Below are 21905 nucleotides of genomic sequence, written 5' to 3'. Positions count from 1 at the left end.
TATAGAAATGAATAGAAGAGAAAGAAATCAAATACTCATACACTTTTTCACACACTCAACCTCTTCAATTGTGTGTCTTTTGGTGGAGAAGTTGCAGTTAGAACAAGCAGCTGGAGGCAAAGATGACATGGGGAAACAAAGATGGCAGTTACTTGTATTTAAAATCTCTGTTGTGGCACTGGCATATCTTTTCAACAGTACACATTGGAATCGCAAAATACTCGCATGCGAGCTCGTTTGAGAGTAGGTTGTGATATAAAAATATTTCATGCAAATATGCATGCGGGACTCGCAGAAAGCATGTACATATATATGTATGTACATACATATATATATTTACAAATAAAAATAGCATTCCCTTCTCATGGAAGTGTGTGTGAAGTGACAGCAATTAAAGGCGCTTTTCAAACTTGACAAATCTGTAAATATTTAATAAGAGCCCTAAAGCAGGAAACGCAGCCAACGAAACCCTGAGTCGAGTCGAGCCCTTTTCAAACAAAGCGGCGTGCGGCATTTGATGATAATGACGTATGTACATACGTACATTTGTATGTATGTACATACATAGTCACATAGTGTGCCATCGCAAAATTATCAACTCAGCGCACTATGGTCCCAATGACCACTTTTCGTGTCCTTAATTAATAACTCGAGAACGAAACAACATTTTTGGATTTAGTTTTTTGATATTAGTTAAGAATATCAAGGGGCCTGTTTTTTGAGAAAATTGGAGTGGCACCGCCTTTTTTAAGGAAAAATCTGTTTTAATTTTTTTTTCTCAAAATGTTAGAAGCAAAAAAAGTATGGGAATATGTTAAGCAGTGCAAGATTTTATAAAAAAGTTATAGCGCGAATTAAAAGAGCTTTAAAATACAATATAATCGAATTTTTTGTCCCACAAAGCATTCTTTATTCGGTTTTTATTTATTTTTTCTCAAAATGTTAGAAGCTAAAAAAGGCTGGGAATTTGTTTAGCGGTGCAAGATTCTATAAAAAAGTCTTATCACGAATTAAAACTGCTTAAAAATCCAAGATAATCGAATTTGTTGTCCCACGAAGCATTCTCCATAGCAGTTTTCATTATAAAATAATATTACACTGGATATCAAACTCTAGCCCTCCAAAATAGCTAGTGACTAATACTGTGGCTTAAATGCAATGCAAAATGGCACCCTACTTCACAATTTTCCTCTACATTGTGTTCCAAACGGCAAAAAAACATTGACATTTCTCATTTGAGGTTATGATCTATAAATGCAAATTGTAAGAGTTGTGGTCAAATGTGGCATTTCTGACTATATACATTTTAACAATCATGTATTGCTCTACGACACACAATATGTTTTAAGGTGGGACTAGGTGGGACTCTATTAAAAAAACCTTTTTCAAAAATTACTTTTTACTACGAACTGATACATATTGAAGGCCTCACTTTAGCATACAATTACGAAGACATCGCCAACTACTAGATAACGTTCACATTAGAAAGCACGTAGAAAAAAAACTGAATAAAATGCATCAACAAAAATTGGATCAGTTAATCGTATTTATCAATTTATGATACATTTAAAACAGTAATAAAACTGGTACATTTTCACTGCACGTGCTTTTTAATAATGACCGCTGGGTTTCACAGCTGATTTTGCGAAGGTGGCGCCATCTATGCAAATTTCTGGTACGCAACTTTAATGGTCACCCTTTTTCTAATACAGAGCGCCAAAAACCACGTCTTGGTTTTAACTTTTAAAAATTACCTTTTGACCAAGAAAAGTGGTCATTGGGACCATAGTGCAGCGGCTGCACAAAGACAAAAAGAAGCGGTGCTAACAAAAACAGAAAAAAGGGAGAAAAGGGACAGAGGAAAGACTCAGAGCACCACTAAACCCGACCCTTGGCAGAAAATCGACCCTTAATAACATTAATTCTGCCGTCATAACAAAAATTTAGCATGCCCCAAACCCAACCAACCGCCTGACATAGCATCTGCGGCGAAAGAGAAATTCTTTGATCATTGCCAGTCGCCGTCGTTTCCACCACCCACACGGCCACAGCCCCGCCCTTTGGCGGTTTGTCGGATTGAAGTTTTGGTTTTTGCCACTACCTCGGGGGGTTATTAGTCGCTTCAGCGACAGAGTCAATGGCGTAGATGCATAGAGGGAGAGCTTTACTTTCGGTTTCATATTTATTCCTCCAGAAGAAATAAGCAAGGAGAGCTCGAAACTGATACAGCAAGAAACTTTCCACCCTTCCAAGTTTCATTCACCTTTCACCATGTAGGGGAGGTAAGTGAAGGGGAGTGAAGGCATTGCGACTTTTTTTAGGGATAGCGATATTCATAATGTTTTTAATATTTATTTGATAGATCAGGGCGTATCTACATAGCTCCACATGATGGTAGTTTTGCTAAGAGTTCAACCTTTGTTCTTGCTTTCCTTTCTGTCTAAAATTTACCGATTTCTCCATCGTACGCATCGTAGTATGTAATTTATTGTATGTACATACATACATACGTACATATGTATATACTTAAACGAGGAAAAATATCAGCGTCACCTTCGGAAAGATAAGAAAGGGAAATAAATCGAGTACACAAAATGTGTCAAGGGGTTGGTAAAGCAATTATATAAGGACGGTCCGTCGGCAAAATAAGGGAAGCCTAACAATGCTGTCAATAAGTGCTTGAAAGTAGTCGCTACTATTTTGTTTAATATATAATTGTTCTTTATTCTAAAATAAATTGCAACTTTCTTGCTGAGACGCTTCCGCGTCGACAAGTAAACCAGCACGAACTCTAGGGGGAAATACACGACGAACGCAGTCGACGACGGGCCATACCATGTTCATACCATGCTGTTCGCTTGTTGCTCGATAAAAATTGCTCATACGTCTGTTTGCGTTTTCCCGTACCCCCGGGCATGATTACCGGTCCCCACTGCCAACATCTCTTCCGCCCCTCTCTCTCTCGCTCACGATATCGCTTTCGTTCCTGTGCCCCTTCCTTTTTCTGATTTTCCTGTCCTGCTAAAGGCAGCAGGGAAGACAAAATTTAATAAAAGCACAAATTAATTTTTCGTCCATCCCTCGTTCTTGTTCACCATTCTCTCGCTTTCTCCCTTTTTCTGGTATTTCTTCTTCGGCCTTCTCCTTTATATATTCCATTATTCCCGTTATATTTCGCCCTCCTTCCACTTTTCTGTAGTCAGGTACAAGTTTCGGTTGCTGCTGTTTGTGTATGCGCTGTTTTGCTAAAAGTTTTTCCCTTCGCTTATTTATCCATCTCGTTTTTCTTTTTCGTGTATTTTTACCGCTCGCCTTTCCTTTCCGCTCGTTGGCGCTTAATTTATGGTCTCTGGGCGCTGTCTTCAGATTTATGCATAATTTGTAAATGAAAGTAAAAAACTAATTACATTGATTTTCCCAACCGCCGCCATCAGAGTCATCCGCATTCCATCATCCGTCCCAAAGCTGCTGCTGCACTATGGGTAAAAAGCCCAAATTTTTGGAATTAATGTATTTTTCATTGGGTAAAATTTTGTAATGCTACTTAAATTTTCTGATTCCTGAATATCAAGATAGAATAAAACTGGGTTTAAAAGATTTTGAAGTGGGTACCATACATTTTTTGCGATCTCTCAAAGTCGGCTGATTTTGAGATGTTTTTACTTGTGAACGAGAAGGGACGTGTGAGACGCTTCTTACGCGTCACAACTTTTATACCCGGCACTCAGTGCTACATCTGGACCTTACCGGTGTTTTGTCAAATTTTACATTATTTCTTCATCTGTCATCTACATCTACAACACTTCTCACACCAACACGCTCCGTTAGCTCGCCGCCCTTCCCTAGACCCACACACTGCAGACTCGTGGCAGAGGCAGAGGCAGCGCCCGCCCCAAAAAAAAAAACAAATATAAGCTGCGACGTGGTGGGTTATAAGTCGGCAGTGGCAAAGGCAGAGGGACGGCAGAGGCAGGGGCCGAGTGAAGCAGAAGCAGAGTGTAAATGAGAGAATGTGAAAAGAACATCAAAAGCTGAGGGACAGGGTGGGTCTAGCCACTGGAAATTAATTTCTTCATTCTATAATAATGATCCAATCGGATCCCAATTTGGTGATCTGATAGATATGGTCATTCCCTACGGTTTTCGCCCTTTTGCGGGGGCGGAGCTCATTTTTGAAATACACTTGTAACAGTGTGAGCATACAGAAGTCTGGATGCAACATTTGATGGCTGTAGCTTATATAGTCTCTGAGATCCAGGCGCTCAACAAGACGGACGGACAGACGGACGGACAGACAGTCATGGCTCAATCGACTCGGCTATTGATGCTGATCATGAATATATATACTTTATGGGGTCGGAAACATTTCCTTCTGTGCGTTACATACATTCACCTTGTGCACAAATACAATATACCCTATTTACTCTTCGAGTACCGGGCATAATAAATTGATTTTGTGTATTCGAAAGGGACGAAAGGGATAAACGGTTATAAAGATCTTAATATGAATACATATACTTTGCAACAATTGACTTTGCGTTGCAAATATTTTCTATTAGAGTATTCAGCGTACACTGTGTGAATAGACATAGAGTTATAAGTGGAGACATGGCAGCAGTGTCGAAAAAGAATTTATTCGTTTTTTTCTTTTCAAGTTAGTTTCGTAGTGTCGTGTGTGTCTCTCTAAACTTTAAAACGAATCAGACTTAAAAGGAAAAACAAAACTTTGTTTTTGCGAGAGTCGCTTTGCGTTCAATGCTGAAGAGAGCCAACGCTAAACTCTCTCAGCCGAAGGCTCTCTCACCAGGAGCCGAAGGCACGTGGAGCCAATCCCCCATACCGATTATGCAGCAGGTTTTTCAGTAGTGTGAACCCTCTATATGTTGTTTGCTTAGTGCTATTACCCCTCGAATGTCTCTCCATACCACCACACGTCCTTTGGTCCTCAGGTCTATCGTTGGATGTTGCTGTCGTCAGATTCGTGCCTTACAAAGCGAAAAGTAACAAAACGCCCACCAAAAACGTGATTTTCCCCAAATGTTCACATACTTACATATACAGAAAGTTTTGAAGAATAAGTTGAAAGGGGGTTGGGTGGATGGTAAAAGAGGGAAGGGAGCCTGAGGTTTGGGGGAAACGTACCATAGATCCAAACAAAATTACACGCTGTATGTGCGCTGAAAACGTGCTAGAAAAATGAAGCGTGAATCAATAATACACACAGTAGGAGATGGCAATAGTCACGGAAGAAATAGAGAGAGAGAGAGAGAGAGAGAGAGAAAAAGAGAGAGAGAGAGAGCGAGTGTGTGAGAAAGAGACACAAAAAGGCAAATAGGTGAACAAAAAACTGTGGCAAATGGCTACGTGCAACATTAAAATCTGCAATGGTAACGGCCACGCCATCTACATCAGATCCAGCCCAGCGCATTGTCCTGTCGAGCACTCTAATGCAGCTATAATGGCCCTGAGTGCAAGTGAGGGGAGACAAGCAGATTGAAATAAAGGTAGAGAAAAACTGTTAGTCAAAGCGGTAGAAATGATTTTTTCGTTTTCGGGTAAAGAGTATAACGAAAATACATTAGAGCTCCAAAAAAATGTATTTATTTTCCAAAACCGAAAACTCGTAAAACAAAAGCTGGGCAATTTAGCTTGTGCCTTCCACACCTTCCGTCTTACTTACATGTACATATGTATGTATGTATGTATATCTGTACATATGTACATATGTATGTAAATTCTTGTTTATCTTAATCTAACTAAGAGCGAAAGAGACTATATGTGTGTCGGTGTCTCGTGTGGCTCAGAAAAAACTTAATTTTGTATCGCATGCCACATACATTCATACATATGTATGTACATACAAGCATTACAGCATTACACCAAACTAAAGATTCTAATATACATACAGTAAGCACACATATTATTCGTAGACCATCATCACCTTAGTTTTAACACCTAAAACGTGGCGTACGGTCAACGTAAACAGAAAAAGTTAAGATCAACATATTTACTATATGTTTATGAAAAAAGTTTTTAATAATCTTCTATAGTATCCTTATAAAAATTAAATGAAGCAAAAAAGTACTTTTTTCGCACATAAATTACTTGTAAAGCCGTCCGATTTTTTAAGTGAAATTTAAATATTATATGTACAATGAAAGTTTTTGTTTGCTACATTTAGTCTTTATGATGACTAAAAGCACATGCAACAATCTTTCCCCCAAGGTATTGGTGCCCCATGAATTAATATTAGACCCCTCCACAAGCAGTACCTGTTGCAATAACTACCTCGATGAAATTTTGGGCTTTCGTATCCTTTTTTACAAATATTTTTACACAGGCTTCATGGAACTCAAGTTTACTAACCGAATTGAAAGTTTCAGTTTATGACTAAATATAATGACACATGGATGCTAATTGTTACTCAAAATATAGGTTAATACATCCTTTTTCATATTTTCATTAAATAAAACCATTCGTACAGCTCCAGCTCAAAAACAACACAGGTGAAACACTGGGCACCCTCCGATGACCCATACAATTTTTATTCATCATAAAGACTTAATATAGCAAACAAAAGTTTTCATTGTACATTTTACCTTTAATATTTTAATTTCGAATAATTTATTTGCGAAAAGTAAGGAGTTTTTTACTTAAGTTAAGTTTTATAAGGATACTATAGAAGATTATTAAAGACTTTCTTCATAAAAATAAAGTAAATATGTTGATCTTTGATACAAAATTAACTTTTCCTGTTAACGTCAAGTTATAGGTGTTAATAATAAGTAGGGTGATGATGGTGTACGAATAATATGTGTGCATACAGTAGTATGCAATACCGCATATAGCTTGAAAATAGTTCAGCTATCCTAGCTTTCGAGGGTCTCCTCACAGCCAGGCAACTAAATGCTATGTGCGCTACCAGGGAGGAGCCGCAAGTGACAAGAAGGGGAAGGATCCGCTTGGCAGACTGCTTATGGATTTTGACTACAACTTAATTTAAATTGTTTAATTCTATTATTGTTGCTAATAAATCACGGGCACAGCTTGCTCAGTTCGCTGGCTAGCTTAGCATTTTCTAAGCGCCATAAAACACACACACAAGCACATGCATATATGTATGGAGATACATACAGATAGATACATGCGTATGTAGATACAGATAAACATTTGCCTTGTGCCGCCTGGTGCCATTGCTGTTAGCGACTTTCGCACTTATTTGGCAATGGCAATGGCCCGCATCGCACTGATTCTCTCTCTCGTTTCTGCCCCCAGGGACCATTCTTTGTTTCGTGTTGCATATTGTGAGGCGACCAGCTTCATGACCCATTCCACGCTATAAATTACCGTGATCTTGTTGCTTTTTGGGCCTGTGTCCAAACTTTTGTAACTAACTCGTAATTGTTTTTAGTCATTTTGAAAATAGTAGCCTAAAGAGTGCCGGGGGAACGTCTTTGAATATATTTCGGATTTGATTGCAGTTCATTAGGCGGTTGAGCTGGTTTTCAAAAGCAAGCTAAATAACAATACAATTTTCATTGCCGAAAATGACAAAAAGCCCTTACCGTACACACACAGAAAAACCGCATGTCAAATGCAGGCCAGACCCCAGAACAGGGGACGTGGATGAGAACAAGGACCAGGAGTGGGCGTGTTGCTTGACCAGCCGCGACCGCTTGACATGGCCGTAAATAACAAAGCCAAAATGGCGGCAGCTCAGAGCCATAACCAAACCAAGGTGAAAGCAAAATATGATATGTCAAATGCACTCGACAGCAACTGACGATGGGACTGGACTCGACAATGATACTGCAGGGAAACGGAGCCGCCTACAGGACCCGTTCGAATGATATACAAATAAGCACTGGCATAGACAAGCACGACGGTCATAAAGGGCTAAACAGTGCCGCCATCAGTGCTGCCTTTAACGACACCGTACATTTTGAGCAAAAGTTGTTCTGTATCCGAGGAGTGACTCCCACTGCTTTTCATGCAATATGTATGTATATGTATGACTTCGCGGATGAGTCAAAGCTGCCTTTACGGATAATGAAAGCACCATTTCCTCTTTGAGTTTTAGCCATGAAAGTAATTAACTGAATTCTTAAACAACGAGATAAATATTTTCCTCTAACCATGTCCAGGGTTCTCTCTCTCTTTCTCTCTCGCTGTTAGAGTAAACATGCTTTCAAAAAAATTTACAAAAAAGTACTTCACATCGTCAGAAGATGACAGACACTACTTTTGAGGCAACTATACTTTGCATTTGACTGCCCCGATTTTGCTGGGAATGTACTCATTCGTGTTTTTTTCCCCAAAAAATGTTCTTGTTCATTTTTCCAAAGATACCAATAAACAGTTGTAGCTCGCTTCTTTTAAGTCTTGATCAAAGCAAGCCTTGGAATTTTGAGGCGACTGTATTTTGCCGAGAGAGTGCACTGAATGAACTCTGGAATGATTTCAATATATTTGAGTGGGCGCAAAAATGTGCTCGAGAAAAAACATAAAAGAGCAGCAATATGTACTGCATATTTGCGGGCGGCGCCTGAAAATGGCAACCACAAAGTGTGGAACTAGGCACAGAATAACTACCAGCAAAAAAGACAACAATGGCAAGCAGTTATCGAGCGCTAGCAGCTCACATTTCCGCATAATGTTGAGTGATAATAAAACACAAACAACGGCTGGCCGCCACCGAGAAGGGATAATAAAAATCCTCAACAACATGCAGCTAGGCTCCAGCGGCTACCATTCACCTGACTTGCCCAGAACCGCTGCGGCCCACTCGCATACATACATGTATGTACATATGCATTGATTTATGTTTTTTAATTTAAAATTTCCGCATCACTTGACCGCTGAAAATAATATTGATAACAGAATCAGCAACAATAAGCCTTTGACCACAAGGATGAGATTTAAATATTGTGGGAAAAATGGAAGGAAAATAAGGAGTTTGCGAATGTAGGACGAAAACTAGTGTACATGTTTTAATTTCCACATTACAAACTCATATCGCATTCTCTCTCTGCGAAAAGTCTCCGAAAAATACCGATTACCTCCTCCAACACTTAACCACTAGACCACCCATCCTCAATATTCTTACTCCATGCACTCACTGATTGTCCATTTCTCTTTTGACATTTCAGATTGGGCGGACACCCACAACAGATGCCACAAAGTATGTCAACCGGCAGCAACACAATAGGCCATAGCGGCATCGATCGTGGTGGCGTCGTCATGCCCATGGGCGCTGGTACAATGCCCGTCGGTGTAAGCGGCGTGGGTCAAGTGGGCGGCATCAGCGGTGGTGGTCCCAATGCGAACATCGGGCAACCGGGCAGCGGCAATGGGGGGCCCCATTGCCAGATAAGCGGTTCACAGCCGTTGGTCATGCCCGGATTCCCATTGCGTAATTCCCACTCAGCGCATGCACCGCATTATTCGCCATATTCGCCATCCAGGTAAGCAGATACTCCGAGTAACCTTTTTAACCCTTCAACACATGCCCCTCTCATACGCGACGTGCGGGTTCAACTCCACGGAATTCAAGTTAAATTGAGTGTTCGCTCTGTTTCGGCCCTCCGATATGACTTCCATTCGAACTATTTTAATATGCAGGCTTCAAGCGACTGGGCCATTGGGCTCTGGCTCTCCGCCACCTTGTCTCTCTCTTTTAATGGTCTTCTCCTGGTCTCATAGGATTTGTGTGAAGATTAAAGCAGACCATCCCCCTGCTTTATTGATGGAATTGTAGACTCAAAGCCATTGCAAAGCCATCCGAAAATGACCATGACCTCGGACTAAACAGAGATAGTGTTGAACTTCCAATAGATACTAATTCTTTCTTATCCAAAGTAGTCCTTGCATCCCCCAATCCCTATTTCGATTGTCACTCAACACTTTTTCAGTACACCCATTATATTATCTAACATACTCGTACATACATACATATTTACATACATACATAAAAAACAAAAAATTGTTTTAGTCCCAACGCGAAATGGCACCGTCTCGGCCGTGCGCAAAATTTACTTTTGGGAAGAACAAGGCCGTTCAATTGCCAAGCGGGCCACCCTGCCAGCCGCCAAATTCCTCCCCCAATTGTTTGGCATAGTATCCTTAAGAAGCTACGCTTACCGACCGTGGGTGAGTATGTGAGCTCTACCAACATGCCCTCCACTTTCGGTAATTTCAAGGAGCAGTAGCACCAGAAATTTAGCTCCGCGAAGTATTTCTCGACACCGCTTTCGACTTGAACAGGATCAGAGAAAGTTTCATGGCTGCCAAACCAAAGGAAAACCGATCCGAATATCGCCGTCGGAGTGAGGGAAAGTCAGTGGAAAAAGAAGAGCGGTGATCCAAATGAATAAAAATATGAAGCTTAAAAAAAAACCAAATATTTAAAATATAGGTGCCTGAGAGTACTCGTGTAGACTTGTAGGTATCCCCTCCTTTGGGAGGAAACCGAGTCATCCTCGAGAGAGGGACCATTCTGTCCTATGGAGACTTTTTAGTTCAACCCAATTCTTGCCAAGTTAAGTTGTGCCAGCTCAGAATTGTTAATTCGTTTTGAGACACCACATCACCCCATAACACCCAACCTCATTCGCATTCCATTCAACTTTTACGCAATTAAACGGAGGATCGAGACCAACGCGGAAAGACAGCTCAGGCGACCGGCACTAAGAGAAGTGTGTGTTGTTAATCAATGTCCGTTTTCTTTAGCTGGAGTTCCGATGCTCGTTAGAAGGAGCGTGTGCATACCATGCATTTTAGTATTCGTTTCATTTTTATACCCGGTACTCGAAGAGTAAATAGGGTATCTTGTATTTGTGCGAATAACGGTTGTATGTAACGCACAGAAGGAAACTTTTCCGACCCCACAAAGTATAATTATTCTTGATCAGCATCAATAGCCGATTGAGTTGATTGAGCCATGTCTGTCTGTCCGTCCGTCCGTCAGTCCGTCCGTCAGTCCGTCCGTCTGTCTGTCCGTCCTTATGAGCGCCTGGACCTCAGAGACTATACAAGCTAGAGCCAAATGTTGCATGCAGACTTCTGTATTCTCACACTGTTACAAGTGTATTCAAAAAAATGAGCCCCGCTTCCTTCCGCCCCGTAAAAGGGCGAAAATCTACCGAAGCTACAATTTTGAAGATAAAAGGAAACTAAAAACGCCATTCCGTAGGGAATGACCGAAGCTATCAGATAACCGATTGGGGTCCAACTGAATCATTATTATAGCCAGAATAAAGAAATTAATTTTCAGTGGCTAAACCCACCCCGTCCCGTAGCTTTTATATGGTTTTGGCACATTCTCTCATTCACACTCTGCTTCGTTAACTGTGCGGCCTCTTCCTATGCAGTGTGTGGTTTTAGGGGAGGGGGCGAGCTAAAAGGAGCGTGTTGGCGTGAAAAGTGATGTAGATGTAGATGTTGTTGAAAGATGTAGAAAAAATTTAAAATTTATAATTTAAAATTTGAAAAAAAACCGTTTAGGTACAGATGTTCTACTGAGCACCGGGTATAAAAGTTGTGATGGTTTGGTGGGGCGATGGTAGAGCTGCTAGTTATATTAAACGATAAGGTGACGTGTGAGACGCTTCTTAGGCGTCACAACTTTTATACCCGGTGCTCAGTAGAATATATGTACCTTAACGGTTTTTTCCAATTTTTAAGTTTACATTTTACAATTTTTCTACATCTTTCATCAAAATTTGCATCACTGCCCACGCCAACACACTCTTTTTAGCTCGCCCCCTCCCCTAAAACCACACACTGCAGAGGCAGAGGCGGCACCAAAAAGTAGCTGGCGTTTACCAACAATTCGACAAGCTCTTGGGCGTGCTAACTCTTGTTTCTTGCAAGACCCAGCTTCAATCTCATGTATGTGCATAAGTGGGAATGTGGATGGTGGGTTTGTGTAGGGTTGGGGTTGGGCTTGGAATTTGTGGTTGGGGGTTGGGGGTTGTGTTTGCTTGGTTGGTTGTTGTGGTCCTTGTGACATGTCAAGCGTCTAAAGCCAGAGGACGAGCCCAGGCAGCAGTAGAGTCATCCAGCTGACTGGCTTTAGCCGTGTGTCTTACGGTTCCGCCTCATCGCCCCGTTCCTGCTCCTTCTCCTTTCCCGTTTTGTTAATTATAATGCCGTTCACAATTTTTTAAATCACTACTTTCCCGCTCTCTCTCTTTTTCTCGATCTTTTTCGTTCGCCCGCAGGTTTCACATAGATAAGCGTTGTCAGCACCGATGTTCCTGGAAATGCTTGAGCATCACCTTAATATTCGTATCCGTCGTCCTAACCGCCATGTTGGCATACTTTGCAGGTAAGCATACTTTGCAAGAAAGCATACTTAAGTACTTTGCGATGAAACGGAAAAAGTGGACCCCTGTCCGCGGATGCCAATGTGGTTGCGGATGGGTGTGGTCTGTCATAAAGCCAGCTGAGTAAATGAGAAAAACACATACACACTGAAAAATATTCCCTTAGTTCCACCCTCCAATCGCACCCCGTGTTCTCCGAGTGCGAGTATAATACATACACACATACATACATATGTACATATGTTCATACATATGTATGAACACACGTGCAAACTAAGTACAAACGTAGCGATAACAAGGAAAATACATATGAATGTTTGCTTTACATTAGCGTTATATGGTGTCAACGCTAACATACCACCGCATACACACAACTTGAACGCTTTTTATACCCGGTACTCAAAATGTAAACAGGGTATATTGTATTTGTGGGGAATAACGAATGTTTGTAACGCGCAGAAGGAAACGACAGATGTAGAAAAAGTGTAAAAATTAAAATATACATTTGAACGAGAAGGGACGTGTGAGACGCTTCTTACGCGTCACAAGCTCAGTTTTGAAATACACTGAGTTCAGTGTGAGCATATAGCAGTCTGGATGCAAAATTTGGTGGCTCTTGCTCTTATAGTCTCTGAGAACTAGCCGATAAACAAGACGGACAGACGGACGGACGGACAGACAGACATGGCTCTATCGACTCGGCTAGTGATGCTGATCAAAAGTATATATACTTTATGAGGTCGGAAATGTTTCCTTCTGCGCGTTACATACAACCGTTATTCACACAAACACAATAAACCCTATTTACTCTTTAAGTACCGGGTATAAAAAGCCGCTAAGCTACAGATGGACGACTGAGTACCTGGTATAAAAGTTGTGTGTCCTTTCTTGTTGTTAATTGACAAATGTGCCAAACGTTGGGAGGCTCTTCTACAATTGACAAACAATTATCAACCGCATCGCAAACCCTCGATCAAAAATTGATTTTTTTGACTTTAACATAGTTTCAGTTCCTTTTTCACTTCCCAAAAACACTCAAAATCCAATCATTGATATAATGGTTGGTTTAATGGCCTAGTTGTTGGGGATTCCTTGTTTCCGGTATATGGGTTAGACCCATACACTTAAAAATCAATTTTTGATTGAGTAAATAGAGAAAGTAAAAAGAGAGTTCCTTGTTCCGTATCTACTTTCAGTCTGATATAATGGGATAATTTCTTCATTGCTCACGTTGCTGGAGTGGTGATGACGAAATGGAGCAAAGGCAATTTCGACACTTAGCTATGATCCTATGGAATCTCAACGGATCTCACAGTATTTTTCTCTCTCACCGCATTTTCTCTTCACTTTAAGTTAAATCTAATTAGAGAGAAGAAAGTGGATACATCTCCTGTTGTGTCCTGCTTCCTTTTCTGTTTTTGCTTACAACTTGGTAATTAAACACATTTGCTGTTGTCCCTTCTGCTGTACTCTACTACTGCTCCCTTCCAAATTATATTTACCAGTTAATTTAATATGTTTTTTCTATCCTTTTTTGGGCCCACTCTGTCGCTGTCACTGGCTATGGCCCATGACATTCCACCGTGTTTGTCTGTTGTTTTCATCTGGTTTCCTTCCGTTCGAGAAGCGTTCGGCAAAAACTTTGCACATTAAAATATGTAAATTTTAATTTAAAACGAAAGGGTTGACGTAGCATCCCCGCCAACCGTTGACGGCAATGGCGACAATGACGACGCCTTCCACTTACCACCACCCAGCCATCTTGTTGCCTATACCACCGACCCGGCTGCACCACTCGGAGTTTCCTATACAACCGGCCCGGCTGCCCCACTCGGAGTTTCCTGCCATCCTGTGGTGGCCTCTGCCCTGACTTTTTATCTAATGAAACATTGGCACAACTTTTTGGACACTTATAACGTTTGTGCGTCGACATCTGGGTTGGCAGCTCTGGTGGCCCAATGTTTTGGGGCAAGGGAGCCGCCATTTTCTTTTTGATAAATATTAGCCGAAAACATTCGATTTTATGTGGTAAAGCCTCCCAAAAAGGAAGACTGTCTTCACGTCTAGACTTTATGTTGAGAATTATTTTTGGATCTTAAAGTGTAATTTCGCTCTGACATGGATTGGATATGATCTTTACATTGATTTGAGGCAAAAAATGTGCCAGAACATTTACATAGTCCCACTTTTTGCAGACGAATGAACTAGAACGGCTATTGCATAATGCCTCCTGCTTAATCCCATATATGTACATACTTATGTATTTACATACATAAATATGTACGTGCATCGACATTTTATAGCGATTGTGTTCCCATCGTTTCCCAGTGTTTGGAGTAGTGAGTAGTTTCGTCTCTATCGTTGAACTGTAGAGGTCTGTCAACTTTCCTTGCTCTCCATTTGATTTTTAAGCCAATATCTCCCCCAAACAAAACATGCTATCCCCCTTCTGAGCTCTTCTCGTTCTCTGCCTTTCGCTTGCTTCTTTTCCTGTGCGTTTAATTTATTATCTAAGCAGGAAAAGCAACAGAGGCTGGTGGCGAAGAAGGGCGAATAGCACAAGCAGCAGCAGCTGCTCGAGAGTCGGAGGAACTGATTTACAGTTAGCTAAGAGCTGTGGCTTGATTATGGTGGTGGGGTGTAGGGGAGGTAGTCATAAAATACGTTGGGGTAAGGTTGGGGAAGGCAAGCCTCCGTTCTGTTGCTGCTGATGTTGATGGGGCTGCGGTGTCACAGCGTTGCAAGTGAACGAAAACAAATTTACAACAAACCACAGGGAAAATATGTGATGCCACTTGGAAGTAACTCCCCCAGCCGCCCTACAGCCTGTGTGTGGCGTTGGCTTCCAAACACTCCAACGATCCTAGGTTTTGGCACAAAATAAATTTAAGTTTAAAACTTGTGAACATTTTGCGGATAGCTTCGCATGCTGAGGGATGGTCTTCGTTGGGGGCGTTTGGGTGATGCTGTGAGTGGATTTCACTGATTTAATTGTTGGCAGCAGAAGCAGAGGCACATGCTTGAAATATACATATCTTTTAAATATAATGTATTAATTACTGTGGTTTCCAACCACTCCCCTAAACCACTGCACCCCCATAAACCCATTTGTGTAAAAAGCTTTTTGTTTGTGGCTGCATTGGTGTGTGGCTGTGTGTGTGTGTCTGTGTGCCTGCGCGTTTGGCTTCTGCTTCCCTATTGCGGTAAATGAATTTACGGCTCGCCTCTGCCCCTCTGTCCTTTTTCGCTCACTCCTTTCCTTGCCTCTGGCACACTCTTTCATCCTTCGTCTGGGCGTTTTATCGGTGAATAGTTTCAAACTGCGGGTTATGCTGGGGTTAAGACAGCAGCATCAGCCAGTTATGTAGACAGAGGGGCAGGTGGACCAGAAATGCATGTTGTTTTCACGCTCCGGCAGTCGGCCAGCTCCAGCCAGCCCCAGCCTTAAATAGTGGCTAATACTTTTCGGAGCAGCTCCAGGCCCCCCGTCTCGGTTTTTGCTCAATAATTGTATATTAATTAAGCGCAAGAGGATTTCATAATATTTGCAAAGCACTTGCTGGCGATATGGAGTGGCTGTGTCCCAACAGCTGCCCTTGCTTCCTTTTTGCCTTCCTGCCTTCGCCGTACTCTTTAATCCTCTTGATTTGAAGCGTCGTGACATTATATGTCTCTGTGTGAGTAAATGAGTGTGAATTGAGTGCGTGAGTGTTTGTCACGCCTGTTTTCAGTTAATTAAGAGACAGACATCATTCATTTGCTGTTGCCTTGCACCAGCCTTATGAGGGGTACTCTTTCACTTGCTTTGCATTCAGATGCTGCCTGTGTCACACTCGTTTTTTCAGTCGCAGCTGTTTGCGGCCACGCCCAGCAAGAAAAAAGAGAAGAGCAAGCAAAAAAAAAAGAGGGCTGCTGAAGTGGGCAATGATAAGGTTCGCCAGCGAGTATACACTCTTTCATTCCGCGAGTACACGTATACGCTTTTCATTTAGCTGTCAAGTCTGTCCCAAGAAGTGACCGCAGTGTCAGAGAGACAGGGAACAGTCAAACAGAAAGCGAGTCGGGAGAAGGCCAAACACAATGTGTATAGCAGAGAGATAATTGCAACAACTTTAAAGAAGCATATATGTTTTCCCAACGATTTACAAATGTCCCACTTTCTATCACAACGAACGAATTTCCACCGCTCCTCCTCTCTACCACCCACTCAGCATCACAGTTTCTCGGCTATCCCGGCTGGATGCGCATTGCAGTAGTTATCGGAAATACGTTAATCGACTTTTAAGCGGACACCTATCGGAAACTCATTCGATATGCCCTGTTTCACAGCCAGATGAATGTCCCCGCTTCCCACCATTATATTCCCTCTATCACGCTTTTTCTCTTTCTATCTCTCTGTCTCTTTGTGCATAACATGCAGAGGCCAAATGGCAAAGTGCGTTCGTGCATCCATCTGTATTGAAACTTCAATGCCCCCTCCGGCTCCACGCCACGCAGGGCATGCCATCATGGTTGCATGCTTTGCTGCCCTGCCAGTGCCCTTGCCATGGCACTAGCCCCTGCTCTATTACTGCTGCTATTACTGCTGCAAAGTCCCCATGGGGCCTGTCCTGTTTGGTTCTGGTCTGGACCGTTGTATCCTTCCTCCCGCCCCAATGTGTGGCAGTTCTTGCCCCTTGTCTTATCGGCGTTGTCATTTACAGCAGCTGGCCTTGTAGTTTGTGCGATTTTATTATACCCGGTACCCGGTTTTTTTGTATTTGTGCACAAAGTGAATGTATGTAGCACACAGAAGGCATCGTTTCCGACACCATAAAGTATAAAGTATTCTTGATCAGCATCAATAGCCGAGTCGATTGAGCCATGTCTGTCTGTCCGTCCGTCTGTACGTCTGTCCGTCCGTCTTTTTGAGCGCCTGGATCTCAGAGACTACAAAAGGTAGAGCCACCAAATTTTGCATCCAGACTTCTGTATACTCACACTGTTACAAGTGTATTTCAAAAATGAGCCCCGCCCCCTTCCGCCCCCGAAAAAGGGCAAAAACCTCCCAAATCTACAATTTTGAAGATTCCGTAGGGATTTCCATATCTATCAGATCACCAACTTGGGATCCGATTTGATCATTATTATAGCCAGAATGAAGAAGTTAATTTGCAGTGGCTAAACCCACCCTGTTCCGCAGCTTTCTGCGGAAGGTATGACCGGCTGATCAGAACCAATATTCCCCACTCCTCAACACTGAAGTTACTGGTTGAGCGATGTCTAGTGTTGCAGAAATTATTGTATGTACTATTTTGGCTTTCCGTTTGTTTCATCCGTTTTGTAACAGATAGAAGAAATGCTGAAAGTTATGTTCAACTTCAATTCCCGTTATTATAAATCACTTTCTGAAGTAACAACACAGCATGTTTCTGTAATAACAACACAACAACAGCATGAATGTGTAGTCGAGGCCTTCTTGTGCGACAAAGCTGCCAATTACTGAATGGAATTGCTATTTTTTCTGCGGTTTCCTTTGCTCCTAACGAATTATGCAAATCACTCTAAAATTGTCCTGCTCGGATTCCGTTTTCTGTAGGTCAAACATACAATAGGTCAGTCTTTCAGTTATTCAGTCTGTCATTCATTTGGAAGGCCCGATCTAACGTGGTTGGGGTTTGTATGGCCGAGGGCAGGATATCATCCGGAAATGTGAACGTTAAGCACAAACCGCAACAAAAAAAGTCTATTAGCAAGTCTATTAGGAAAAAATTGACAAACCAGAGCCGAACAATGCCATTATAAGGAAGCTTTTTTCTTTGCATATTTGGGGTAAACTTTCGGCATATCCTTTAAAAGAAGGACAAAACTATTGAGAGAAACTTAAACGAAAATTATACGCCCAGGCTGGTTGAGAGGAGGGCTCTGGTAACAAAAAATTTGTCACCGGCAGCAACGGCAGAGGGCAGAGGGCGTGGCCTTACCGTCGTCCATCCACAAGTTGGACTTAAGATGTGTGCATGTCGTTTAAATAAATTATTTTTCTAGAGGAAGTTAAATTAAGGAAATATTTCATAAATGGAGTTGGAGCGTGATTTTTGTCCCCATTATGATCAATTGGAAAGGACCCTTCTGGGGCGCAACCTATGAAGTAGATCATTAACTGCAGTGGAGGAGAGAGAGCGAGAAAAAATAAAACTCACAATTCGATAATAATTTTTAAGTTTTATTTTGTTATTTAAACATAATTATTATCAATAATATTTATGCTCAAAACTTAAAATGAAAAAATGTTGGTGAATTTGCAGAGTTTATTCTTATAGCAGTACATTTTTCTATTTAATTCTTCTGTGCGGCTACTTTAAATGGATGATTTTTTTAGAAACAACTAGAAGGGACGTGCGAGACGCTGGCTATAATAATGGACCAATCGCATCACAATTTGGTGATCTGATAGATATGGTCCTTCCCTACGGAATGGCTTGGTTTTCTTTTATTTTCAAAATTGTAGCTTTGGGAGGTTTTCGGCCTTTAGCGGGGGCGGGGCTCTTTTTTGAAAAACACTTGTAACAGTCTCTGAGATCCAGGCGCTCAACAAGACGGACGGACAGACAGACAGACGGACAGACAGACGTAGGAAACGTTTCCTGCTGTGCGTTACACACAACCGTTATTCGCCGTATTTACTCTTCGAGTACCAGTTATAAAAATCATTATTTACGGTCCTGGAGAAAGAGAGATATATTAAAGCACTCTTTATTCATTCGGAATGGGATTTGATGGTAAATTCGCCCAAAAGGGAGAGCTTCAAAAGTTATTGACTAGTTCGAAGCCAACGCACAATGTTCCGAAGGTGGAGAAGGAGAAACTGAAAGCGGAAATAATTAATCGAAAACATCCGTCCGCACACACCCTTTGAGGCATAAACTGGAGCAGGACTTAAACTTAGCTAAAAACGAGAAGGGACGTGTGAGACGCTTCTTAAGCGTCTAACTTTTATACCCGTCACTCAGTACTACAACTGCACCTGCGGTGTTTTGTCAAATTTTAAATTTTTATTTCATCTGTCATCTACATCTACAACACTTCTCACACCAACACGCTCCTTTAGCTCGCCGCCCTTCCCTACGGAAACGTTTCCTTCTGTGTGTTACATACATTCACTTTGTGCACAAATCCAATATACCCTATTTACTCTTCGAGTACCGGGTATAATTAATGACAACAGGAGTACATGGAAGATACTTTTCTATCTGTGAATCTATCTATCGATTTTTGCTGGCCATGTCACCGAAAAATAACAATTAACCACATAAAGCGGGTGTGGATCATTTATCAGAAGGACTTTATTAGAAACGGGAAGTGACGTGTGAGACGCTTCTTACGCGTCAAAACTTTTATACAAGGACTCAGTACTACATCTGCACCTTAGCGGTGTTTTGTCAAATTTTAAATATTTTCTTCATCTGTCATCTACAACACTTCTCACACCAACACACAGAGGCAGCGCCCGCACACAAAAAAAAAACAAATATAAGCTGCGGGACGGGTGATCTGATAGATATGGCCATTCCCTACGGAATGTTTAGTTTAGTTTTCTTTTATCTTCAAAATTGTAGGTTTGGGAGGTTTTCGCCCTATTGCGAGGGCGGAAGGGGGCGTGGCTCATTTTTTAAATACACTTGTAACAGTGTGAGCATACGAAGTCTGGGTGCAAAATTTTGTGGCTGTAGCTGTTATGGTTTCTGAGATCCAGGCGCTCAACAAAACGGACGAACAGACGGATGGACAGACAGAAATGGCTCAATCGACTCAGCTATTGATGCTGATCAATAATATACTTTATGGGGTCGGAAACGTTTCCTTCTGTGTGTTACATACAACCGTTATTCGCACAAATACAAGATTCCCTATTTACTTTTCGAGTACCGGGTATAAAATAAAATAATACAAAAATAATAAAATAAAATGTAATTAGTGAACTCCAAAAAAGAACAAGATTGACGGCAGAAAAGACAAGCTGGGACCAGACCAGGCCAGGCCCAGCGCCAGTCGACTGGCCCAGTCCCTGCCCACGCAAAGGTATCCAATTGTGTGTCCGTCACTGTTCGCTAGTGCCTGTTCAGTGCTCGAAAGGGGAGTGGGCGAAACTTGAAAGAAAAGCTTGGTAACCGAATAGAACAGAAAAAATGAAACCCAGCCTTGTCCAGAGGGAAGTCCTAATTTATTAATGATACTTGGCCCCCACTTTCTGGAACTTTATTTATCCCCATTCGTGTCATTTGGATTCGTTTTTTTCTTGGAAAAATACCTTAAAGAGTAGAGTCCTAACAGCGCAGAAATTTACATGTCAAATGAAGCTTTTTTTTCCTGTTACATTTTATTCCACTAAAACCTGCCTGCATACAATTTCTGATAGCTTCGGCTGAGAGATTGACTCGTTTCGGGTTGAACTGTTTCTATTCGAACATCCTTTTTCGATATTGCGATTTATTAATAATATATTCATATAAACACTTATTTCTTGTGTCCTCACTATTTATTTACTATATTTTATATATCAGATTTATTAATTATCCTATTTACTATGTCAAGTCTTTTGTTTAGTCGCTCAGGCTATCTTAATATGTACACATGTACATATATGAATGTACTTACATATATATATACAAACATACATATGTACGTACATACAAAAAAAACGTACATATGTACGAATGCCTACTCATAGCGACATACTGACATATTAGACATTTAATATAATATATGTATTAATAGTATAGAGTAATATTAATACTATACTATATAATATAATAATAAATCTATATAAAATTTAATATAATATAATATGATAACTATAATAGTAGTAGTATATAATAGTAATTTAATTATATTCATATAATTCCAATCGGTATATGCAAAGGAAAAAGGACCACATTCAAAAGTCCCGTTAAGTGATTGAAGTCGCTGTGTTTTGCCTGAGTAAACATAGACTCTAGGGATCAATTAATGATTGATGGAACAACTTTATGTATTTAAGAGATAAGTGAAACTACCAGAAATCTTAATTGAACGAATCCTTGAGCTTAATTCGTGCACTAGCACAGGCACTTACTTGGGCAATCCACCTACCTCAATGCATTCCACAAATATTTTTAAATGTTCTTCCTGGAATTCCTTGGATCTCAAACCCATCCTTTTCGCTCGTTTTGGTACAAATCCAAAGCGCAAGCGAGTCGTTTAATCATTTCCTTCTTTGGTTCCTTGCTTACTGGACCTTCTGGCGCCGCATTCCCTGCCAATTGCCATACATTGCTGGTCATGGATATCGATAAACGATGGACCCAGTGCCGCTGCCAGCAGCTAATGGTGACCAAATGCAAACGTGTCCATGTGTGTGTGTGTGTTCATTTTCTTGTCCGTCCCTCCGCTGCGATACTGAACAATGGAAATGGCACTGAGGATGATAGTGGGATTTTTGATTTTTACTCGTGTGCATATTAATATGGCGTTAGTGCATATATCTAATCTATTTAATATATTAACAGTTATGCAGATCAGCTGAAACCACCGCCGCCGCACAGTGAAGCCTTAGCCAGA

At 41.2% G+C, this 21905-nt stretch overlaps 1 protein-coding gene across 2 annotated transcripts in view; it reads left to right on the top strand.

The window, feature by feature from the left end:
* Positions 1-21905, top strand: part of LOC117581484 (teneurin-a) — a 111687-nt gene that overhangs the window by 39152 nt on the left and 50630 nt on the right. For both annotated transcript variants that reach the window (XM_034268727.1, XM_034268726.1), the window contains exons 2-3: positions 9150-9464; positions 12222-12328. In XM_034268727.1, coding sequence (XP_034124618.1) covers positions 9150-9464; positions 12222-12328 — 422 coding nt within the window. The remainder of the gene's footprint in view (positions 1-9149; positions 9465-12221; positions 12329-21905) is intronic.

The sequence above is a fragment of the Drosophila guanche genome, unplaced genomic scaffold (genome assembly GCF_900245975.1).
Source record: "Drosophila guanche unplaced genomic scaffold, DGUA_6, whole genome shotgun sequence".
NCBI lineage: Eukaryota > Metazoa > Arthropoda > Insecta > Diptera > Drosophilidae > Drosophila > Drosophila guanche.
This window is presented reverse-complemented; position numbering and strand designations above follow the sequence as displayed.